The sequence below is a fragment of the Phoxinus phoxinus genome, assembly GCF_949152265.1.
Source record: "Phoxinus phoxinus genome assembly, chromosome: 23".
In the NCBI taxonomy this organism is placed as follows: Eukaryota; Metazoa; Chordata; class Actinopteri; order Cypriniformes; family Leuciscidae; genus Phoxinus; species Phoxinus phoxinus.
This window is the reverse complement of record NC_136898.1, coordinates 24,503,398-24,527,644: the sequence shown is the minus strand read 5'-3', so window position 1 is coordinate 24,527,644 and position 24,247 is coordinate 24,503,398. Positions and strand designations below refer to the sequence as shown.

The 24,247-nt window shown below is 36.5% G+C and overlaps 1 protein-coding gene across 1 annotated transcript; it reads left to right on the top strand.

The window, feature by feature from the left end:
* The first annotated feature begins 8,489 nt into the window (after positions 1–8,489).
* On the top strand, positions 8,490–23,354 carry st8sia4 (ST8 alpha-N-acetyl-neuraminide alpha-2,8-sialyltransferase 4). Its single transcript, XM_079600195.1, has 5 exons — positions 8,490–8,700; positions 12,585–12,710; positions 15,934–16,191; positions 18,525–18,818; positions 22,123–23,354. Exons 1-5 carry the CDS (start codon positions 8,579–8,581, stop codon positions 22,403–22,405), a joined length of 1,083 nt encoding a protein of 360 aa, XP_079456321.1. The 5' UTR covers positions 8,490–8,578; the 3' UTR covers positions 22,406–23,354.
* The last annotated feature ends 893 nt before the right edge of the window (positions 23,355–24,247 follow it).

The following is a 24,247-nucleotide window of genomic DNA, read 5'->3' as shown; positions in this document are numbered from 1 at the left end:
GCTCACGCACAGATCTAAATGTTCCACTGATAGAATATCCCAAAATATATATATTGAAAAGTAAACTATCACCTCAGCAGGGATGATTTCGGTTCTGTTGCGACTGCTGATTTGTTTCGTTTTCCCGGAAGTGATGTTACTATGATGCGTTTACGTCCATGGTTGCTTTTTAATAATACAACCGATGAAAAACAAAATCTTTTCAAGTAGTGTACCACAAAAAGGTGAATTGTCTAACATTTCCTTTCGATTTGTGTTTCAATACTCTTATTATTGAGTTCTTACATATTATTTTGAACATCTCTTGTTCCATTGGCTGGTGGACGCTTGTGTTTTGCATCACGGGAAATTGTTCGCCACAAAAATAAAACGATACATTTTTGCTTTTGTTGCTACTATTAAAAGCTCGGTTGACAGCGAAACTTTAAAAGAAACCAACAAAAACATGAATCTTCATCTATATGCCGTTGACTCGGAGTGACGTGTCCGTCACCGTCACTGAGACTCGTGTCTCCTGAAGTCAGTTTCCCTCAGACTCGTCAAAGAACTCATACTTATCTGGCAGGGGAGACACCGAGAAGGTCCTCACTGCAGAACATGAAATCCAGTGGATTTCCACTGGGAGGAGTGGATTCCAACTCCTCCTACTATATATACTTCGCCCCCACGCCCCAGCCCCACCACCAGATGAACCAGCATATCGGTGATCACCATTGTTTGCTCTCATCAATGTAAGTCTACATTTTGATTACTAATATAGTCGAGATAGATTCATAATTTAGTGTGCGTCTTTAAGTAATGATCACACTTAAATATATGTTCAAGTTTTGACAGTGTCCATACTTTTTGATAACACCAAGACATGTTTAACTAGTCCGCTAAACTGGCATCCATTAATGGTAAGTTAGGTCGTTTGTAGCGTTAACGTTAGAAAGCACGTGTAGAGGTGGCCTATTTATTTAGCTAAACTAATTAGCTTTTGTTAGTTGTTGCCATGGAGTGTTTTACTTTCAATGATGAATTAAAACATTTAAAAAAATAATGAACATTTAAATATTTGCTTTCTTTGCTAACCCACAGGATATGGAGGTCGAGGAAGAAAGGGGGAACTTTTTAAAATAATATGTGAAGACACCCACCCAGACTTCTGCAGCGAGTTCTGCCAGATCTGTGCTGACCTGAAAGGATGAATAGTTAATTGTGAATGTCCGGTGGTTTCCCTGTAATGTTTGTGTCATTTCTGCGTGTGCTCCCAATGTGGTTTCCTTATGTTTTGCCTTCAAAGTTTCCCTACTGTTTTCAAAATGTCTGTTTTACCTAGTGTGTTAATAAACGTGTTTTTTTTTCCTATTTAATTGTGCTGGTAATGAATTGTTCATGCATTTATGTAAGTGAGATGCTCTTATGTTATGTAAATTAAGTCAGATTCCCTTGTGAAGTCATTTATAAGTTTAAAATTAGTGCTGCTATAATTGAGTCACTTACAGTTGCATAATCAGTGGAAAAGCACACATATTTTCTACATGAATTTAAACTTGATTTAATATTACTCAAAAGTAGACGCGGCTACTTATCAATATTATAATATTTGATTTAATATTTGAAATCAAAGTGCATGTGGACTACTGAGAGGGGTAAAAGATCAGCCAATCAAAGAATACATTTCTTTTTAAGAGATATTTATTCCTGCATGTAACAAGGAACTACATGCTTTTCAGGGAAGATTAAATGTAAGAATTTTTAATCAATCTTTTTGTTTTGGATTATAATTAAACGCTTTTTCCAAATGAAAAAAAAATCACATTCACACAATGTACAAACTACAATGTTTGTAACTTTTTAAACTTCATTAAATAAGATTTGTTTTCAGCAAGTTTGTTTTTCTGTTAAAAGTCAAATCATCTTAATTTACAGTGCTATGCATAAGTTTAGACACCCATGCTAAAGTTGACTAAAAAGAGGAATAAAAAATCATCTTTTGGAAATTGAACTTAATGCCTTAATTTAAAAAAATAGGAAAAATCCAACCTTTAAGGACACCAATTTTCTTTGTGAATGAATAATGTATCGTAAATAAATAAATGTTCTTCCTTAAAATACAGAGTGCATAAGTTTGGACACCCCTATGTTAAATTCCCATAGAGGCAGGCATATTTTTATTTTTAAAGGCCAGTTACTTCATGGATCCAGGATACTATGATCCTGATAAAGTTCCCTTGGCCTCTGGAATTAAAATATCCCCACATCATCACACACCCTTCACCATACCTGGAGATTGGCATGGTTTTATTTCAGTAATTAGCCTAACAGCTGGTTTGATTTGCATTGAGAGATGATCTTATGGAAAGTACTCCATGCCAATCTCCAGGTATGGTGAAGGGTATGTGATGATGTGGGGATATTTTAATTCCAGAGGCCAAGGGAACTTTATCAGGATCATAGTATCCTGGATCCATGAAGTAACTGGCCTTTAAAAATAAAAATCTGCCTGTCTCTATGGGAATTTAACATAGGGGTGTCCAAACTTATGCACTCTGTATTTTAAGGAAGAACATTTATTTATTTACGATACATTATTCATTCACAAAGAAAATTGGTGTCCTTAAAGGTTGGATTTTTCCTATTTTTTTTTTAATTAAGGCATTAAGTTCAATTTCCAAAAGATGATTTTTTATTCCTCTTTTTAGTCAACTTTAGCATGGGTGTCTAAACTTATGCATAGCACTGTATGCGCTTTTAACAGTGTTGTTTCAAAGCAGCTTTACAGAGATAAACTTATAATTTAAGGAAATGGAGATGGTTTTGGCTTTATAGCGGTTCTTTAATACAATAATTTTCCAGCTAAAGTTAGTTTTGATTGATTCGCTTCCGTCGCAACGATCATTTGTTATTAAATTAGGTTCTTAAATTAGACGACACCATTCTCTCTACACACTTTAAAGGGGTGGTTTACTGCTTTTTTTCTTTGCATGATTGTATTTATAGGGTGCAATATAACATGTCTTCTTTTTTCTTTTTTTTTAAGCCATATTTTTCATAAATTTGACCTTTATTGTAAGCCGCTTTCTCCTCTGTCATTTGAACCATAGATATGATGTCTATGAGATAGACGGCATGTTTGGATTCGGTCCTACAAATGGCGGCCACACTGCTGTGTGACGTCACGTGAAACCCGTGAATACATTTAATAATTCAAATGAAAAAAATGTTTTAAAAATGGACACATATACACGTTTAAATGTAAATAAATGTATACAAAATAATAATACAAATTAAATTAAATTTGTAGATGTGCATATTTGAATAAAGTATCATAACACACTCTTTTGTCGCCACCTACTGGCGTGAATATGTAAGCTTCACATCACTGAACGAAACTAAATTAATCTTCTTCTTTTTTGGTGGTCAAAAGTTTTGAGAATCCAAACTCCTCGCCTGGAAAATAGACGAGAGTAGGAAGAGAAAAGTGAAATAATGTGCTGTCAAACTATCTTGTGATTCACTCTCAAGTGCTCAGCTTGAATGTCATTTAAATTCTGCTTTTATAGGAAAATAAATACGATGAACAAGCCAAAGTACCAGTTATTTAATTTCAGTTTAAAGTCCCAATGAAATCAAAATGTACAATTCTTCTTGTTTTAAGGAATGTATAGTATTTATGTATCATGATTTATCCGTGCACATTATTATTATTAATATTGTAATCTGTAATCTTTAAGCAAAATAATTTCCTCTCACTATAGACCCTATGCACAGCTGCACTACTTCCTGAACTTGTGCAGGCTCCTTTGTTTCCTGTCTGCCAGGATTGGCCAAACTGATTAATCCAGGTGTGTCTGACCAATGACAATAATCAGACACACCTGGATTAATCAGTTTGGTCAATCCTGGCAGACAGGAAACAAAGGAGCCTCAGAGAATGTCTAATAAGGGGAGAAGGTTCACTCTCGCTACACTTCCGGCTTCTGACTGGTTGCAGTTCCACTCTGATTCCATATGAGGGCGCTCACAGGACGAGTGCAGAATGAATGGAGGTCTATGGTAGCCTGGGAAAACCCAGACCACTTCCGGCAAATTTAGATTTGCTCTGCAAGTGGGTCTGGCAAAGAGCCCATTGAAACTCATTTCCAATCCGTCGAAATCGCAATCCGTCGAAATCGAAATCGTCGAAATCAGAAACGTTTTACACGATGACGACAGAGCAGAGACGGTGACGCAGATTTTGTACATAACAGAGATGAATGCCGCCGTGTAACATCACAACATCACTCGTTCGAATCAGCTATCGCGTCTGTTTCAAGCGATTTAAAATGGTCATTTTCGTTAACACAAACAGAGAATTGCTGAGAGTCTCGAGATGTTTCTCCGTCGCTCTGCATACGTCATGACATTCATCGCTCTGATTGGTTTGAGATCTATCCGACGTCCGTTGGTGACGCCCCTGTGGAAATGAATTGTCTATGGAGCTTTGCCAGACCCTTACTCAGTTACAACTGAGAGTGGTCTGGGTTTTCCCAGGCTAGGTCTATGGAGCTATACCCCTCAAAATCCACTTTTCTCAAGATATAATTTTTTGTCTAGTAATTTGAATGTTGTATTCGAAAGGAGATGCAAAGAAATTGCACATTGCTGGGTGTTGGATTTTTTAGAGTCACTTATTTGCTTTAAAAAGTCTTTCAAAATGTCAATGACGTCATACACATCGTACGACCAGAGATACTGCTTTACGGCAATCCTTCAGTCACTTTGGTGCTTTCGCGCTCTGCACTTTATTTTCTCTCGAGGCATCAACAACACAGCTGACACAGGTAAACACACGTGCTAGAAGAGTTTCTGCTAGAATACATTCTGTTCCCGCTTCAGATACCACGATGCCATCAAGCGGTATCTCTGGTCGTAACCAGTCCTTCACTGACCAATCAGCGTTCATTAGCAGAATGCTAGCGTGTTATGGGCAACAACAACTCAACCTGTAAGAAATCGAAAGGACATAAGAACTCGTTCATTCAATTTTCAATCTATAACCCATGTTGAACTTGCCAAACCTACAATCAAATCTGAGATTTCTCAACGGCAATCGGGTGAAAGAGACAAATTTAGCCGTCTAGCCCCATAGACTCCCATTCATTTTGCACTCGGGGGTGATCGCCCCCAGTGGAACTCTGGTGGAACTACAACCAAAATTCGGTACAATAGGACTTAATAGGGAGTGAACAGGCTCTCCGTAGACGGGCTCTGGGAGCCTGCACAAGTTCAGGAAGTAGTGCAGCTGTGCATAGGGCCTCTCTTCTCCGATGATGTGTTTACTGGCGTGAGGGCGGGGCAACCTGTCACTCACATGATGAGAAACCCAATCATCCAATCAAAAGAGTGCAACAGTGCCCGCCCACTTTTTCATAGGCGTTGATTCTGGAAGGATTTTTTCCCTTCAGTTCTTCCATAGTGATGTCTATAATAAAAAAATCTGTTTTTTAAAGAGTTAAAAGCAAGCCAAACAGGCAGGTTAATCAAAACATTACAAACTTTGATTTGAAGCAAAACATGTATTAGAAAATTGAACAAAACTAGGCTACAAGTGTATTTAATGGCTTTAGTGAGGGAAAGAACTACAATCCCATGTAGCATAACAGTACTAATTTAAAAATGTTGATTATATGAAAACAATAAGTTTTAAATGTATTGCTAATTGTTATGCAGTTTCAGAGCTTAAAGGGATAGCTGATGATTTACTCAGCCTTACTCAGCTGGAAGCTCATTTTTTTAGTCGATAAAGTTTTAAATATGAATATTTTTTACACCAACACATTGCTTCGGTCATAATTAACCCTTCAGAGCCGTTTGGGACACTTTTATGATGGACATGATGCATATCCTTCAATAAATAGTGCATTTACTCCCATTATACAGCTTGGAAGAGCCAGGACATTTTTTCCTAATGGAGCAACTCCGATTGTATTCATCTGAAGTCATTTTAATTTTTGGGTGAACTATCCCTAAGGAGATCGACTATTTACTATATTCGCAGTGCTTCATGGGGGTGGGCAACGCTATTTTGACGAAGTTTTGCTCTATTTTGACTCTCTGATTGGTGTAATTGTATGAACAGCATCATGGGTAATGTAGTTTTTAGGGCAATTCTACTGCTAAACACGATCATTAAAAATATATATATATATGAAATATGGGGTGACGGCTTCAACCGAAGCAAATAGGCTTAAAAACCTTAGTTTACAGTGGGGCTATCTGTAAAGGTTTTTAAGTTATCTTTAAAAATCAATTTTCCTATGGAGAAAATGAATGGAGTTTTTACTTCCGGATCCCAACTGTCGTCTATTCCACATGATCAAAACATGTCATGCTCAAGAAGCCTTTTCACTCAAGTATACTGTGCGTCACAATTGGGAAGGAAATACTATTGCAACTTCCACTTCATGCCAACTGTAATATTTTTTATATAAAAAATATATATATATAAAAAAAGTATGACAAAACTGTGACCCATCACATGAGGCCCCGGGACAGAAGTTGTGAATGCCAGTGAAGCAACATTATGTGACAATGCAGTTCACAAGACAACAACAGCGAGGTGGATGTATACTGTCTATTACTTTCATATCACTCAAAGTCTTACTATGAAGAACATTATTTTTAACGTATGCGGTTTCTGAGTTTTTTGCTCATCTAAAAGGAGTTGTTACGTCTGATATCACACCGTCTCTGAGTCCATCAGATGAAAGCAGAGATGAGGGATAACATACAGTACTTTTAAGCCAAAACTCAAGAAGTAGCATTTTAGCACTTCTGCATCATCTTGACACAAGCTCAATATATTTTCACGTTTAAATCTACTCACGATAAAGAAAACGTGTAAGAATCACAAGTGTTTGTTGGTCAGAGAGTTTATTTTCTACAGGGACCCAAAAGCCAATGGAAAATGGGCTTCTGTCGAGGGAACCAGTAATGATAACTTATGGGTTAGCCAACAAAAATACATCATCACTTCAGCTCTCTCTCTATATAGGGCACAATATATTATATTATATATATATATAGCTCTCTATAGTATAGGGCACAATGGGGCCAAAGATACACCTTAAGACAATGTGCTTTTCACTACTCACATGATTGCAGAAAAAAAAAAGTGTATTGAACACTGATGGAGCAACAGATTTTGAGTGAAAATAAATCCTGAAAGTGGTTTATTTTGTGTAATAGATGTATGAGGTGGCGAGGGGGATCATTTACCCCAGACACACTGCAGGGTGAAGGGTAAAACCAAAAGACAGACTGTATTATACAAATACTTCAGCTAAAATAATAGGTTTTTAATAATGTCTAAGTTAATATTTGTTCAAACCAATCACTTTAGCAAAGTTTGCACTATTTTCTGTTTATTTTGATAAATAAAATAAGACATTTTTGTTCAATACTGTAATTTAAATATGTTAATATAAAAATATATTTTAAAAATACATACACAAAATCATTTTTTTTTAGATTCTGAAAGCATGGAAGGAGATCCCATAATAATTTAATATAGGTTTACAGTAGTAACATTAAATCATATTTTATATGATATGATTAGTATAATATTTTTAAATATGATGGTTTCATTATAAATATGGTGATCATCTAAGATGGACACCCAACTTAATATTTGATATTTACCTGAATCGAACCATGTCAAGAAATGGAAAAGTCTGCTACGGCTTTGGGGTCAAGATATAAAAATGTTTGAGAACCCCTATTATAAAGGCAAACGGTGGCCATGCCAAATACTGATTTGATTCAGTTACTAAATTCAATTGATAAATCTATATATAATTGATAATAAGCATGTTGCCACAATTCATTTTAGTCTGAGTCTGACACCTTGTTTTCAGAATTCATGAATGACAGACTCAATGATGGTTAGATCAGATTACTGTGTGCACTATATATTTACAGTATAACACTGTAAAAAAAAATCTTGTGAAAAAAAACTGTACTTTTCTGGCAGCTGGGGTGCCAGAAAAAAACAATAACGTAAAGTAAACATTAAGGCTTAAGGATTGATCCGATTGATTGATTATTAGCATATATTTTATTATTTTTTTATTGCAGAACTTACACGCATACAAGATCAGGGACATGAAGCACGGTTATATCTCTTACATTGAACAATCAAAAAACATAAATATAATGGATCAAAATATGAAATAATAATACAGGTTATATAACCTACTGTAATAATAAGGTTAAATCATATCTTTGAATAAGTCATTATAATGCGTAAAACAATTGCAGTTTTTTTTTTGTTAATTATAAATATAGCCAAAGTAAAAGAGGAAGGCATAAAGGAGACTTAAGCCGTTTTTGCTTGTGAATAACGAATTTTGAACATGATTATTAGCATATTGGTGAAGTTATTGGCTCCTGTACGCGTCACTCAGAGAGAGAGAGAGAGAGAGAGAGAGAGAGAGAGAGAGAGAGAGAGAGAGAGAGAGAGAGAGAGAGAGAGAGAGAGAGAGAGAGAGAGATGGGCGTGTAGCCGCTACAGGAGGACTCGTCTGTTTTCTTCTCATCTTCAGAAATATTGATGTGCGAAATGCGTCTTGCACGGAAACGGTGGATGATATGCACCATAAGCGTTCTGCTGATATTCTACAAAACGACAGATATTGGCAGAAATGAAGTGCATCAGAAGACCGGATTGACAGGGTAAGGGCTCTTCTGCTGTTCCTGCTCATCTAATGAACGTCGAAGTCTGATCAATGTCGATACGCGTCTCCATGCATTCATTTCTGCTCATCTATTCATTCATTCGTATCGTAAACTTCAGTTCAGTGTCACACTGTTGCTCCGCCGCAACCGAATAACATCGATTCACAGTCTTCTTTTGTCTGAGTTGAAAAGGCCATTTTAGTCTTACACCCCCATGTGAAAAAGAAGTGCACTTAATTGTATTGAATGTGCACTTTGTACTTCAAATCTGAAAATTAGGCCTGTATAAAAAAAAAACTATAATTGCAGATAATGTAATATTAATGATAAGTCACTTAACAGAGTATACACTTTCATGACTATGTTAAAAGTGCACTTGTAATAATGGCACATTAAAAGAAGACATACCATTAATTACATTTTAAATCATTATGTTTTAATAACACTATATCAAAGTTTCAAAAGAAATGACATTATATTTATAAAGTATATCGTAATAAATAAATGTTTCCCTGTACATTCAGCACTTAAACCTTATTTCAAAGAAGTAATTAGAAGTAATTATGAAATTACAGATGTACTTAAATTTAAGTAGGTCAAAAAGCCTTACTTTTTATAAATGTAAAATATAAATTAAACATTAAATTAAAAATAACATGCAATTACGTGTGTGAAAACATCACACATTACAATCAGTTTGCACTTCATTCAAAGAAGTGCAATTTAAAGTATACTGTTCAAGCAAAAGGTAGGCCTACTCGCATACTTTTTTAAACTTTTTTTTACGTAGCTAAAAATAAAATTCCCTTTTTTTTAAAATACACTTTCCTGTCATTGACACATGTGTCTTTTCAAACCCTTGCCTAAGTAGATCAAGTATTATGAGACCCAAACATAAGTGTGTGTCAAAGGGAGTTTTGGGGTGGCTTGTGACATTATGTAATGCGTTAATTTGAGCAGAATGTTTTAAGTTTAAAAAGCAAGGTCACTGAACTTGCTCTTGTTTTGTTTCAGGAACTGAAAAAAATGTGGTCAAGTTCATACTTGCTGATATGCTTCGGTTTACGTGCTCTGCATTGGGGCAAATTTATTTTTTCACAACAGATCATGAGTTGATGGCTTTTAGTTCAGTGCCAAAAGATCATACACGTTTCGAAATAGAGGCTACTTTGTTTGTGATTTGGCTCTGACGTGTGTGTGTGTGTGTGTGTGTGTGTGTGTGTGTGTGTGTGTGTGTGTGTGTGTGCTGTCAGGTAAGTGAGAGGACAGCAGACAACTTCTGCTCATTAGATGTGGTTTCCTTTTGTCTCATGCAGAGTTGTTGCACATGGTTTGAAAACAGAAGTGGAAAAAAAAACATAAATGTCAACTGCATCTGAAGTTGAGTTTCGATTTGATTTTTACGAGATGCAAATCTCTTTGCATTTGTGCAGAGACAGTATGCACATTTGCAAATTTGTACACTCAACCATAATGTGTTACGTGTTTACAGTAACTTTTCCCTCACAAATAAAATAATGAAAATAATTTGTTCCCTTAAGTGAAAAGTTCCAGAAGAATATGTTGTTTCTGTTTAAAATCATGTTTCTGTGTAAAATCATTCGCAAAAATGTAAATTTAAAATAAAATAAAGTTTATTTTTGTTACGGCATTTGCTTCTCAAGTATCTTGATTTAAAAATGTGTTTGATATTTGTACTGAAAAAGTCAGAAAATCACTTTTTGCAGTGTAACGCTGTAACGGATGAAGCAGAATAAGACGTGTGGATCTAAACGCAAGCTGAATTTATTCACTAAAACAAGACTCAGGAACATCCAAAGAATATAACAGCATCTTACAAAACTTAGACAAAGGAAGACAAGACAACTGAAACAGAGAGAGCCTTAAACATGGATAGTGAGAACAAGAAACATGTGCAGGGCTCTTATCGTTGGCTAAAACTGAAACTAAAACCATAAAAAAAAAAAAAAAAACTTTCACTACTTGAAATACTGAAATAAAAAACTGAAAAACTTATTTTCAGCAAGTTCAGCCAGCAGTCATGGCAGCATTTCTAGTTTTTGTTTAGTTGAACTAAAAAAACTGCAACTGGAAACTAAATCTTAAAGACCCCCTATAGTCAATATTGTATCCCTTAAAACGCATCTATGATCACCAAAATTACATATTTAAACTTTTAATTTTTTTCTTGAAAAATAATTCTTCATGCCTTTTGAATGTAACTCTACACCCTTGCCTCATTTCTTATGTGCAGCTCTATGAATATGCAAATGAGCCCCGCCTCCACTCACTCACTCACTCAGACTTTCAAGAGACGTTCAGTGTATCACTCTCCAGCTCTGGCTGATAATGTTGCTGATCTCAAACCCTCTTCCTCTAAGGGTGATGTTATGCCTCCACGCCTTTTCTAAAAGGTTTTTCCATTCTTGCGTCAATATTATTTTCTCTTGAAAAAAGTGATTAGTTGACTTAGGCCTAACTTAAAACAAATTAGGAAACCCGTTGCCTTAAAATTAAGTTGAAAATTAATGTTAATGTTTAATAAAACATTTTTTTTAAATAAATGTGGAATTGTCAAGTTCATATAATTCATATTTTTAAATTAAGCATTACGTTTTTTACTTAATAATTTTAAGGCAACATGTTTACTAAAAAAATGTAAGTAAGTGAACCGAACACTTTTTACAGTTTGCCTTTAGGATCCATCTTCCGAAATACAATATATCCTTCCACTGTTATGCGGACGACACTCAGATCTTCCAGAGAGACAGTCGAACATGAACATTATTGATCATTCATTGGCCCGTCTACAGGACATCAAAGCCTGGATGGATGCAAACTTTTTGAAATTAAATGATGATAAAACTGAGGTCATTGTGTTTGGCCCTAGATATCAGGAAGTGGCTCAATGTTTAAAATCTAAATTTAAAAATGGACAAACAAATAAACTCGGTTGTCAGATCTAGTTTCTTTTACCTTCGTCTCTTCTTTTCCCGAAAATCTTTGGAATGATCTCCCTCTTTCTGTAAGGTCAGTAAAGTCACCGAACATGTTAAAAGCACATCTTTTAAAGAGGCATCTTCACGATGGGGTTTGATCAGTACCATGTCTGTGTACTCCTCTAATTCAGTGTTTTTTAGTGATTGTGAAGCACTCTGGACAACAGCTGGTGCATTAAATGTGCTATATAAATAAAATGAAATACTAATAGTGAAGCTGTGGGTTTTAGTTACTAAGAAACATATGCTAGAACCTTTCAGTCTCTAAGCTATTTTATTGATAAATCACAGAACAGAGTTTACAATACATTTCTGCTCTACTGAATGTGTGTGTGTGTGTGTGTGTGTGTGTGCGCGTGCGTGTGTCTGTGCGTAATGCAGCAGCAGTTTAGAACGGCGATGAACTTACCTGTACAATAAGCTGTGTAAAACGTGCATTCACGCGATCAATGTTGAGCATCCAGATGGCACAATCAAACATATCTCGTGGAGCGCTCTCTGAGTATGCATTTATTTGTCATTTTAAATGAAATGGAGCGTAAAAAATGGACTTCAAAGATGTCTTATCCTGTTGCGCCCTCTATAGGCCATGAATGATCAGCGACTAGTCAACGTCAAGCTTAAAGTGTCAGACCATTAAAGTCAACTAGTCTGTTCAACCCCTAATATATTGTACAGCAGCAGCATGTCTTGTGTGTATTGGCAGTGCTGGCCTTTTTGTTGGATACTCGCTGATAGTGTGACGGACGGGTACTAGTACACTGCATGTGTCTGCTATCTGACTGTATGAGTTTGACTACATGAGCACAGTGTTGACCCCAATGCTAGTCTGAGTACTGGTGCATATGCTGTGGTTATACCAGACCCTGCTTGTGTTTGCAGGAGCTTGAGGGCGATCAGCACGCGACTGATGGTCAACGGCTCCGAGACGCCTCTCAATGGTGTCGGTGATCTGAGGGACCCGGGAGGGGATTGGAGGCTTAATGCCACCCTTGTGACCATGATCAGGTGAGGAAGCTGCATTATATAAAAAAGGTTTTGTTAGGTAATCTAAAAATGTGCTTAAAGGGGGGGGTGTAATGCCTTTTCACAGGATGTAAAATAAGTCTCTGATGTCCCCAGAGTGTGTGTGTGAAGTTTTAGCTCAAAATACCCCACAGATATTTTTATATAGCATGTTAAAGTCACTTTTTGAGGGTGAGCAAAAAACGCACCGTTTTGTGTCTGTCCCTTTAAATGCAAATGAGCTGCTGCTCCCGGCACAGGGGGCGGAGCTTCAAGAGCTCGTGTCCTTTTATCTCACACACACATGCACTGAACATTTTAATGTTTATGTTCAAACCGGAGTCAGACAATAATGGAGAGACTCAAGAAGAAGCGACAACATGTAGAAGAACAGGACATTTCTGAATGGTTAGTTGATGAATTTATGCAGCTTGTGTAGTTCTCTTCTAGTCATTGATTAGCATATTCTGTCTTCATAATCTATAAATAGCATTCCCGGGGGCGGGGTTTATGTAAATTCTAGGGTTGGTGATGTCACTAACCCGGTAGGAATGTCGTGTAGTTCCTATCAGCCGTTTGTCCTTAAAAAGCCATTTCTTTAATAAAAGAAAATATCTCTTTGCTTTGAACTTTAAGCGTTGTAACTTTGCAGATGTTTTTTTATTCTCAAACAGCAACATTACACACTAACTACAGTTAGAAAAGTCAAATCATAATCAAACACCCCTTTAATGTGATACGTGTAGTGTACTATACGTTAATCATAGGCCGAGTTGAGAGGGATGAGTCCCTCTTAGTGTTCAGAAGTTTTGTCAGTGTCTGTACTTTTTTTAATAAGCACGGAAAAAAATTAAGTTTGTTTCTATAACATCAAAACAAAGCATTCTTGAGGTTCATCCCGGATTTACACCAGGATTAATGACGTAAGTTTAGGAGCAGTGATATCATCTGACGGGACCAAAGTTGGATCTTGATCTGGAGAGATTCTGTAATGGAGAGAAATATTTGTTTTATGATTATTTTTTTGTTATATTGCTCAATAGTCAAGTCGCCTTTATTTATATAGTGCTTTGTACAATGCAGATTGTTTCAAAGCATATTTACAGTAATAACAGGGAAATAATGATTCAAATGGTTCAGTTCACCTGTAAAGCAGCTCTAAAAATACAATACTGTCATTGTTCAAGTTCAGTGTTGATTCAGTTCAATAACTGTGTAAAGATCATCAATTATGAAATGAGTTCAATTCATCTGTAAAGCAGCTCTGCAGAAAACCGCTCAGTGCCGTTCTCACACAACCCTTACATTGGCACAGCCATTACATATTTAAAACAGTAATATCCTATACTAAACCTAAACTAATCTTGACAAACTATATATCATTTGAAAGCTTACAATCTCTAGTTTACATATTTGGTGACTTATTTTCAAAATAAATTACAGAGGAGCCGTAATTGATCAATTTGCAACATGAATATGTTCATACTTCTGAGGCGTGTTCAGACCTTTATTTTGAAATAGTGATGAACATGAAAAATCATGAAAGAATGGTAGAAACCTCAGTTTGTTTTCATGCCAAGAGTTCAAAAGATAGCATCCATTCAATTCTTTTAGAAAAAAAGGTCTGAAAATGTTTTAAATATAAAGAAAATAATAATAGATTCAGCATTTGTGATGTGCAGCGAGCTATAATGCACATACGTGTTTCTTTCTGTTTCTTAGAGGTTGAATTCATTTCAAAATCTGCCAAACTTCCAACACTACTTCTGAATAGGATGTCCACTTCATAAATTGTATGAAAATGGTAAAAATAATGGTTCTGACTCAAACAACATATAGAGACAGAGCGTAACGCGTCATAATCTGAAGACCACGGCCACCGGGGGGACAATCCAACCGTCTCCATTGACTGCATGGCGAGAGGCTCCTCCTGGTCATTTCTGGTTTCTAACTAAACACAGAAAAATGCCTAAAAGCTGCTGTGTGACGAGGTGTACAGCAAACAAGCTAAGAAACACAGACATAAGTTTTTATAAGCTGTCGACCCCAAAAAACGAGTGTTTAAGGACTTAAAAGTGGATCAGGCAGTTGAGACAGAGCGTAATGTGTCTCATTACTCTGAGAACTAACGTACGCCCGCTGGAGGAGAACGTCATCGGCAACACATGATCGCTTATCTTACAGAAATATAATATATAAAACTGACATTTGGATATTTAACTCACCAGTGACCAAATGTTTAACTTACTGCACACGTAACTGTGTTTCTAGTGCATACTGAGTGTCAGAATCCCACTATTTACCCATTCGGTCCAGCCTGTATCCACTTTTAAGTCCTTAAACACTCGTTTTTTGGGGTCGACAGCTTATAAAAACGTATTTCTGTGTTTCTTAGCTTGTTTGCTGTACACTTTGTCACACAGCAGCTTTTAGGCATTTTTCTGTCTTTAGTTAGAAGCAAGAAATGACAAGGAGGCAGCCTCTTGCAATGCAAAGTCAATGGAGACGGTTGGATTGGTTTCCCCCTGGGTGTGGGCGTGGCCTAAATACGCTCTGACTCTATGGAAATGGAGGCGCCCTTATATGGGCAGTAATGTCAGTGGAGAAGTGTGGTACTGCGCCCAAACTAAATCTCACTGAAAGCTTATTTTTTGAGATCTCAACCTAAAATTTGAAACACAACTTGTTTAGATTTTTGGCTTAGATTTTTTTGCATTTTTAGAGTCCACCAGGTTTTGAAAATTATATATTTTATATAAAATATGAATAATTTTTAACATTGTACATTTTCATAAACTCAAACTTCTATAACTTTTTTCTGTTGAACTTTCTTAATTTATTTCACTTTCAAATCTGCCAAATGTCTTCTTTAAAACAAGACCAATCTTACATCTATATTCTAAAAGCATTCTTGAATTACAACCATTTAAGTTCGGAGTGTGCATTTTCATGTCTGTTAAAAAAAGGGGGTGCCGCTTAAGGAAATAACTAATAAGCAAGCCAGAGGAGACCGTGACCAGAACCCAAGCTCCATCAGTGACAGAAATGGAGGGGGAAACTGTTCATCTCTGGCCAAATTAAAAAAATATGTTGTGATTATGATTCAGGCTGCATCAGATTGTCTTTCTTAGAGCATGACATGATGGTATTGTTATGAACTAATGAGAAATGTCAGTATTATCCTGTATAATCTTTTCCTTTTTTATCTGTTTCAACACTTGAAAAGGAAGAACATACTTCGCTTCTTGGATGCGGAGAGAGATGTGTCTGTTATCAAGAGCGATTTTAAACCGGGCGACACATACCACTACGTTCTGGACCGACGCAGGACCTTCAACGTCTCCCAGACTCTGTACAGTTTACTCCCCGAAGCCTCTCCGCTGAAGAACCGGACGTTCAGGACATGCGCTGTGGTGGGAAACTCGGGCAGTCTCCTGAAGAGCGGATGTGGGAAGGAAATAGACAAGCATGATTTTGTTATCCGGTAATGTGTTTCCTTCTTTGCCGTAATCGAATCATTGCCGTCGTATGGCCAGGCAGAGTGTATGAGGGTCTCTGGTCATTTCTCTCTCACTGTATCCGTGTTTCACTGTCTCACCCTTAAAGATGAACTGCAAATAGTTTCTTATGTTTTTTATGACAGTTAAAAGTAAATTACACTAAAAAATTTAATTACAAATATCAGGCACAGGTTTTGAAACCAGGACAAGTGCTCAACGTCATTTAGAAACTTCACATGCCTAATATTTTAGGATATTTTATATTTTACAATCATGTCATTATGTTAGTTTTATTGATATACTAGTGTAGAGTTTTTAATATTTAGATTTTTTTTATTATTATATTTTATTTTTTGTTTTATAACAAAGGTTCAGTAATTTTGTGCTGATTTTGCCATTTTAAAGTGTGTGTGTGTGTGTGTGTGTGTGTGTGTGTGTGTGTGTGTGTGTGTGTGTGTGTGTGTGTGTGTGTGTAATTGTATATATATATATGTGTCATTTTTTAGTACTTCAATTTCTCAACAAAAATGAGAAGTGTTGCCTTGGCCAACTGAAATAAAATAAGTTTACATTTTTATATTTTATTTCATTCTAGTTTGTTTTATTTCAATGAATGAAAAGGATTTTCTTTTAAATTATTATTTCATTTTTATTTAACAACAACAATAAATACACAATCACCATAAGTAGTATGTACAACTTGTGCTCTATAATGCAAGTCTTCGGTTCCCAAACTTCGTGCTTTGTGTGAGGAACAAACTTGAATTTGAAGTAATTATTCACAGATAATCTTTCCTTCTCATCACTCACTTTCCCACAAGAGTCGGGTTCAGGCGGAAGGATGACCTCTGACCTGACAGCTTCTCTTCTCTTTTTCATTAAATCTTCTCATATTAGACTTCACATTCATGACTGCCATTTTGTTTTTGCTCTATCCTCTGCGCTTCCACATTTGCCATTTCTCACCTACGTACGTTTTCTTACAAAATCCCATGGCTTTGCTTTAGAAGGCCTTTATTAAACCCCCTGGAGTCGTATGGATTACTTTTATGATGGATGGACGCGCTTTTTGGAGCTTCAAAAACTATTCAATGCCATTACACAGCTGGGAAGAGCCAGGATATCATTTAGGGAAAGTTCACCCAAAAATTAAAACTCTTGTCAGACACTTCGCAGGGAGCTTGATTGACAGGTGATCTGACCAATCATACTTCGCCATCCGCCATCTTGTCGGACAAAGCAGTCAGGAGAGTTAGTAGATTAACGATGGAGGATTTGAACTTGAGAAGCGGAGTGTACTGACGTCTTTCCGCGGTTAAAACAACTTCTGATGTTCATTCATGTTTATTTGATGCTATAAATGAACTAGAAGGAAGAGATGATCGGTTCACGAGCGGCTTTAACTGAGGCGACACAGCGATCTGTCACACACATTAAAGAGCCACAAAACGCTTTTTATTGTTTATATTTCATTAAAAAATGACCAAATTTGAAAGTTGAGACTTTGTTTAATATCAAAAGTAACCTGGTCTGTGTCTGTCAGTGTGTTGTCAGTGTGCTCTCTGCTTCGCATGTATTTTTCACTGTGAGAACATGGTGTGTGTGAGAGTGCGGCATAGCTTGTCGGACATAGCGACAGTAACTAAGGCGGGCGGGTCTTTGTGAACGGTCAAGTACTCTCCCTCATGTCGTTCCAAACCCGTAAGACTTTCGTTCGTCTTCGAAACACAAATGAAGATATTTTTAATGAAATCTGAGAGATTTCTGTCCCTCCATTGACAGCTGCACAACTACTGTACCACTTTGACGCTTCAAAAAGTTCATAAAGAGATCGTAAAACTAATCCATGAGCGGTTTAGTCCAAATTTTCTGAGGAAACACGATTGATGAACAGATTTAATATAGGCTTTTATTCACATATAAACATTGATCAGCAAACATAACCCTGCTTGAGCTTCTGTTTACCACAACTTATGTGCGTTGACATGTTTATATATGATTAAAAGCCTAAATTAAAATAAAGTGATCATGTCTCTTCAGAGAATTTGGAGTAAATTTGGACCCTTTAATAAAACTCTTAATGTGTTCGGCTGACAGAATGTACACCTGGGATGACTTGAGCGTCAGTAAATTATGGGATAATTCTCATTTTTGGATGAATAACTCTTTAAGTTTCACGATTCTTTGATGCTCCGTCGCCTCAGTCCACATTATTAAAAAGCAGTTCATCTGTGTTTATAAAATAAAGTGAGGCATATGTATTTGGAAGTTTGTTCCTTCCGCTAAGAGAAGAATGTTTTCTCTGGTTCTTGCGCAGATGTAACCTCGCTCCGCTAGAGGACTTTGCAGACGATGTGGGTTTGCGGTCAGACTTCACCACCATGAACCCCTCAGTGATCCAGCGGGTGTACGGTGGTCTCCGGGACGAAGCGGAGCGGGGGAAGCTCCTCCGGCGCCTACAGCAGCTCAACAGCAGCGTGCTCTGGATCCCTGCCTTCATGGTGAAGGGTGGCGAGAGGCACGTCGAGACCGTCAACCAGCTGGTGCTCAAACACAGCCTGAGCGTGCGCATGGCCTACCCTTCACTCCGCTTTATCCATGCTGTACGCGGGTGAGTTATCACACGGCAAACTCACTCACTCAATTACAATTGAAGTGGAGAACTGTAATTAAAATGTGACCCTGGATCTGGAGCCGCACGGGTATATCTGTGGCGATAGACAACTATACATCGTATGGGTCAAAATTATCAATTTTTCTTTTATGCTGAAAAATCATTAGGATATTAAGATCATGTTCAATGAAGATATTTAGTAAATTTCCTACCGTAAATATATAAAACATGTATTTTTGTGAGTGAATGCAGCACAATCGTGAACATAAATGCACAACTTTAAAGGAGATTTTCTCAATGTTTTGATTTTTTTTTGCATCCTCAGATTCCAGATTTTCAATAGTTTTGTCTCGACCAAATATTGCATCCTAACAAACCACACATCAATGGAAAGCTTATTTATTCAGCTTTCATATGATGTATGAATCTCAATGTAAAAAAAAATGTACCCATGTGACTGGTTTTGTGGTCAAGGGTCACAAATGTAATGAAGTTGAAAATTGAAAATCAGAAAAATGTATATCACTGTGATTTTTAACTAGAAAAGGAAAGTTTGTCAAGACATACTTTAAAAGTGGAAAAAGACTTCATGTTTGAAGGTTTTAATCCCGTTGTTGTTGTTGTTGTAGTTATTTTATATATTTCATAATATATATAAGAAAGCTACATATAAGTTTATAAATAAATAAATAAGTAAGTAAATCAATCATTTTAGGGATGCAGCGTTACGAAAATTTTGATTATTCTTTATATTTAAAAGCTGATAAACAATATATTGTGAAAGAATTCCCAACTTTCTTTTACAGTGTTTTCATTATAATCTGATGTAGTCTATATGACAGATTTGCCCGGCACATGTTGCACTTTACTGTATCTGAAGTGATTTCAATCATATTTCTAGAAATTCAAAACCATCATGTTGTGCATCTGAAGTGTCTGTTGAAGGAAACAATACATTATTTATCGGCTTTAAGATATCAGCCTAATTTTCTTATCGGGTCGATAACGATAATATTAAAAATGAACATCCTCTGTTTTGGCCGATACTGATATGGTGGCCGATATTTATCGTGCATCCCTATTCATTTTAGTGGAAGAACACTTCACTTCCCAGAATGCATTGGGTGTGTTTAAATTCTTGGAATTGCAATTCTGTAAATTGCACTTCCTCTTGTTGTTCTCAAATAATATTTGTGGTCACATTCTGAACTTTCTTTCATGACAGTGGGGCTTTCCTTCACGTAAGATGCCTCAATGAGCACTGGGTCCAATTCTGTTTATATTGCACTGGTTGATATGGCAGTTGTCAGATATGGCAGATATGTCTTGATTGTCTTTTATACTAAGAATGTACATTTTTAGGAATATTAATAATTGTCCTTTATTGGTCAGTCTTCAAAATAATCAAACAATTCATCTGTGAATCATTAACGTTAAATCACTATTTCTAAAAAAATATATATCTAAAACTTGATAAGAAATAGTTTTTGAGATTGTTTAAATATATATTCAAATCCACAAAAAAAGTAAATGTGTCCATTAAACAGCTGGGGAAGTCACATGCCTCTCCATAGAGTGCTGTTTATGCCATCTAGTGGTTACAACATGGTTCTACGCTTTCTCTCCATACTCTCACCAGATGGCGCTAATCTGCTTCAACCATTTTTTTTGGAGGCCTAGACTCTATATTAAACTAAAATACTGCATAAAAAATAAAAAAATAAAATAAAAAAAAATTGTATTTTTTTCAATGGCAAAAATAGACCATAAATATTGCATAAATATTAATAAATTCAATCAAATTCTCTCAAAATACAAAATTAAAAAGAAAAAATATTATAGAACAAAAATAAATTGCATTGGTTTTACTGGGATGGAGGAAATTGAATTTTTAGGTGTCCGGTCACTTCTGACCGGGAAGGCCCAGGAGGTGACTCCGAAACGAAGACCGTCTGAGGGTTAATACTGCAAAACACATGTGGAGGACTCCAAATATAATGTGCACTTTTAGCGTAAATATATAACGTGAATTTAAAGGGGATTTATGTTTTGTAGTGCTGTAGTAGTTAGTGTAGTAATTTTTAAAGACCTGATGACCTCCAAATGTCAAAATATCGAATTTGATTCCCCATTTCATGACCCTCTCAAACTTGCCTGGACAATTGACCCTTCGCAGGGAGCTTGATTGACAGGTGATCTGACCAATCATACTTCGCCATCCGCCATTTTGTCCGGCAAAGCAGTTCAGGAGAGTTAGTAGATTAACGATGGAGGATTTGAACTTGATAAACGGTGTACTGACGCCTTTCCGCGGTTAAAACAACATTCCTTCTGATGTTCATTCATGTTTATTTGACGTTATAAATGAACTAGAAGGAAGAGATGATCGGTTCACGAGCGGCTTTAACTGAGACGACACAGCGATCTGACAGACACAAAACGCTATTTATTGTTTAAATTTCATTAAAAAATTACCAAATTTGAAAAGTGAGACTTTGTTTAATATGTTTAATATCAAAAGTAACCAAAAAGTAAGCTGGTCTGTGTCTGTCAGTGTGTTGTCAGTCTCCTCTCTGCTCCGCGATGTGTTTTTCACTGCGTGAGAACATGTGTGTGTGTGAGAGCGGTGTAGCTTGTCGGACATGGCAACAGTAACTAAGGGGGGCGGGTCTTTGCCAACGGTCAATTGCACATGAAAGAAAAGAATATATACACATTACACATTTACAGTTAACGGTGTCTGCTTCACATTATTACTGTGTTCCTTTGCAGTACGTTCTGTCACTTTTTACAATACTTTATAAAAAATGCTGGTTAAAGTCCCCCTGTGGTAAAAAACAAGCTTTTAATCTGCTTTAAGACAAACCATGTGTAAGTTCATAAGTCGACAGCATTGCTGAGTATTTTCTGCTTAAAACTGCAGTGAACCAAAGACAGTCTCAAAAACACGGTTTGAAATCGCTGGTGTTTCTGACGTCACACACTACCGTAACCAATCAGATCAACGTGTGATCGTCAACCAGTGGATCTCTGAGTGAGTGAGTGAGCGGAGGCGGGGCTAGTTTGCATATTCATAGAACCGCGCATACTAAATGAGGCAATGTCATTTTGGTGATATTTAAGGGATAAAAGTATTGACTACAGGGGGACTTTAACAGATTAAAACATATGTACAAACTGAATGTATTACACATTTTAAATATTTTTCATTTCATCCAAAAATATTCAAGCCACCATCCTAATAATTATAATGTAAATGTTATTACACTAAATACTTAACCATGTATTTTTTATCTCTTAGGTACTGGCTTACAAATAAGATCAATATCAAGCGCCCGTCGACTGGGTTGTGTATGTACACGATGGCCACACGCTTCTGTGATGAAATACACCTGTATGGATTCTGGCCTTTTCCAAAAGACACCGACGGAAATCCTGTTAAATATCATTACTACGACGCACTAAAATATCGGTATTTTTCCAATGCGGGTCCGCACCGCATGCCGCTGGAGTTCAGGGCGCTCAGAAGTCTGCACAACAAGGGTGCGCTGAAGCTCACCACGTCGATGTGCACACACTCCTGACACGCAGCTCGCTGACGGACACTGTGACGAGGAGACGAGGACTGTGCCTTTAACTGGAAACTGTGACCGGTTCATCTTTAGATTGGTTTACTATTGAAAATGTGCAATGTTTTACACACTGAATAATCTACTCCGGTTTCAAAATGACAGATGAAACTGCGTGCTGTGAGATATTACGATCTCATCTGAAGATGCCAAACACACAGTTTGAGAGATTGTTGTATGTTTCTCTGTACTGTACTTCTTTAGTATGTAGAAACATGATTATGTTTTAAATTATACAGAGATTCTGTATGTATGATCGACTATATGGCCTTCAAACCCTTTCTGGTCAGGCTTTCTCAAGCCAACATCAAAGTTTGTCATCATAAACTTTTATTATCTAATGATGTTTTATATCATACAGTTCCAAGATTCAACACATGTCCAAAAAGCAAAACAATTTGTGTAAAATATGCATTTTATGAATTTGCTGTGGATTCACAGAGCAGGAAAGCAGATCTATCAAAGGGCCAAGTGACTAATAATTGTAAATGATCTCTTTTACTGTATAAATTATCCAGAGCTCAAAGGAACACATTTCTGGTTCGGTGTCACTGAACCTTATGTTTACACCTAAAAAAAAACACTTTCTAAAACTGACTGAATATATTACATGAATGTTGACAAAGTTATTTTAAAACCAGTCGTTCTCAATCAAATGTGCTGTATGTCATAATGTGTTGGCATGCTTGAAGCTGACGTTCATTTATTGTTCAGGATATTTCTGTTTTCATATTTAGTGTTGTTGTTTTTTATCTTTTATTTATGTTGTAATGTGTTTTTAAGCAGATGCTGGATGTTGTGTTTTTATACTGTTTGTATTGCTGTAATTTTTTGAAAGCATTAGGCCTAATGTTGATTTCAGTTTGCCAAATTTCTATATGGAAATACATTTTATACAAAAGCAAAAAATCAACTTGATTTGAATTTGTTGACACCTCTGATTACTTGATTTCTGATTGGCCTACATATCACATATAATAGGCCTACATATAATTATTTTGAAACATTGCAATATAATCTAACCTATGCAAACCGTTTCCACCACAGTAAAAAGTCATAATAATGACTTCTAATTTGTATAAGAACTGTTCTGGTAATAATGACTTGGCATCTGTAACTGGCCCTGTGTTGGTCTGGCTGTCCATCCATGGTGTTTCCTGAGACACGGATACACTCCAGCATCCCTGCGGGACAAGCCGTTTGGAAATTGGATGAATAGGTGGAACTGCTTATTCTTCTTTTCTTTGTTAACAGGTTTTTGCAGGTGGTGGGATGGCAAATCTTCACACAAAAAAGCCTAAGAATAAAAACTCAATCACATTTTTCAGCTATTTTAAAATAGAATCTGCATTTAAGTGAAAGGGAATTATTCCTTTTATATAATTTTATAGTTTTTCTGCATTCACAGAAGCGCTGCATGCATGTGTGTCATGTGACGATGTATGAATCCTGCTGTTCTGCTGCTTAAAGGGGTGATATAATGCCCTTTACACAAGATGTATAAAAGTCTGTTGTCCCCAGAATGTGTGTGTGTGTGTGTGTGTGTGTGTGTGTGTGTGTGTGTGTGTGTGTGTGTGTGTGTGTGTGTGTGTGTGTGTGTGTGTGTGTGAAGGTTTAGCTCAAAATACCCCACAGATATTTTTATATAGCATGTTAAAGTTGTCACTTTTTTGAGGGTGAGCAAAACCACACTGTTTTTGTGTCTGTCCCTTTAAATGCAAATGAGCTACTGCTCCCGGCACAGGGGGCGGAGCTTCGATTACCTCCTCTCACACACAAGCACATAAAATTTGCCTT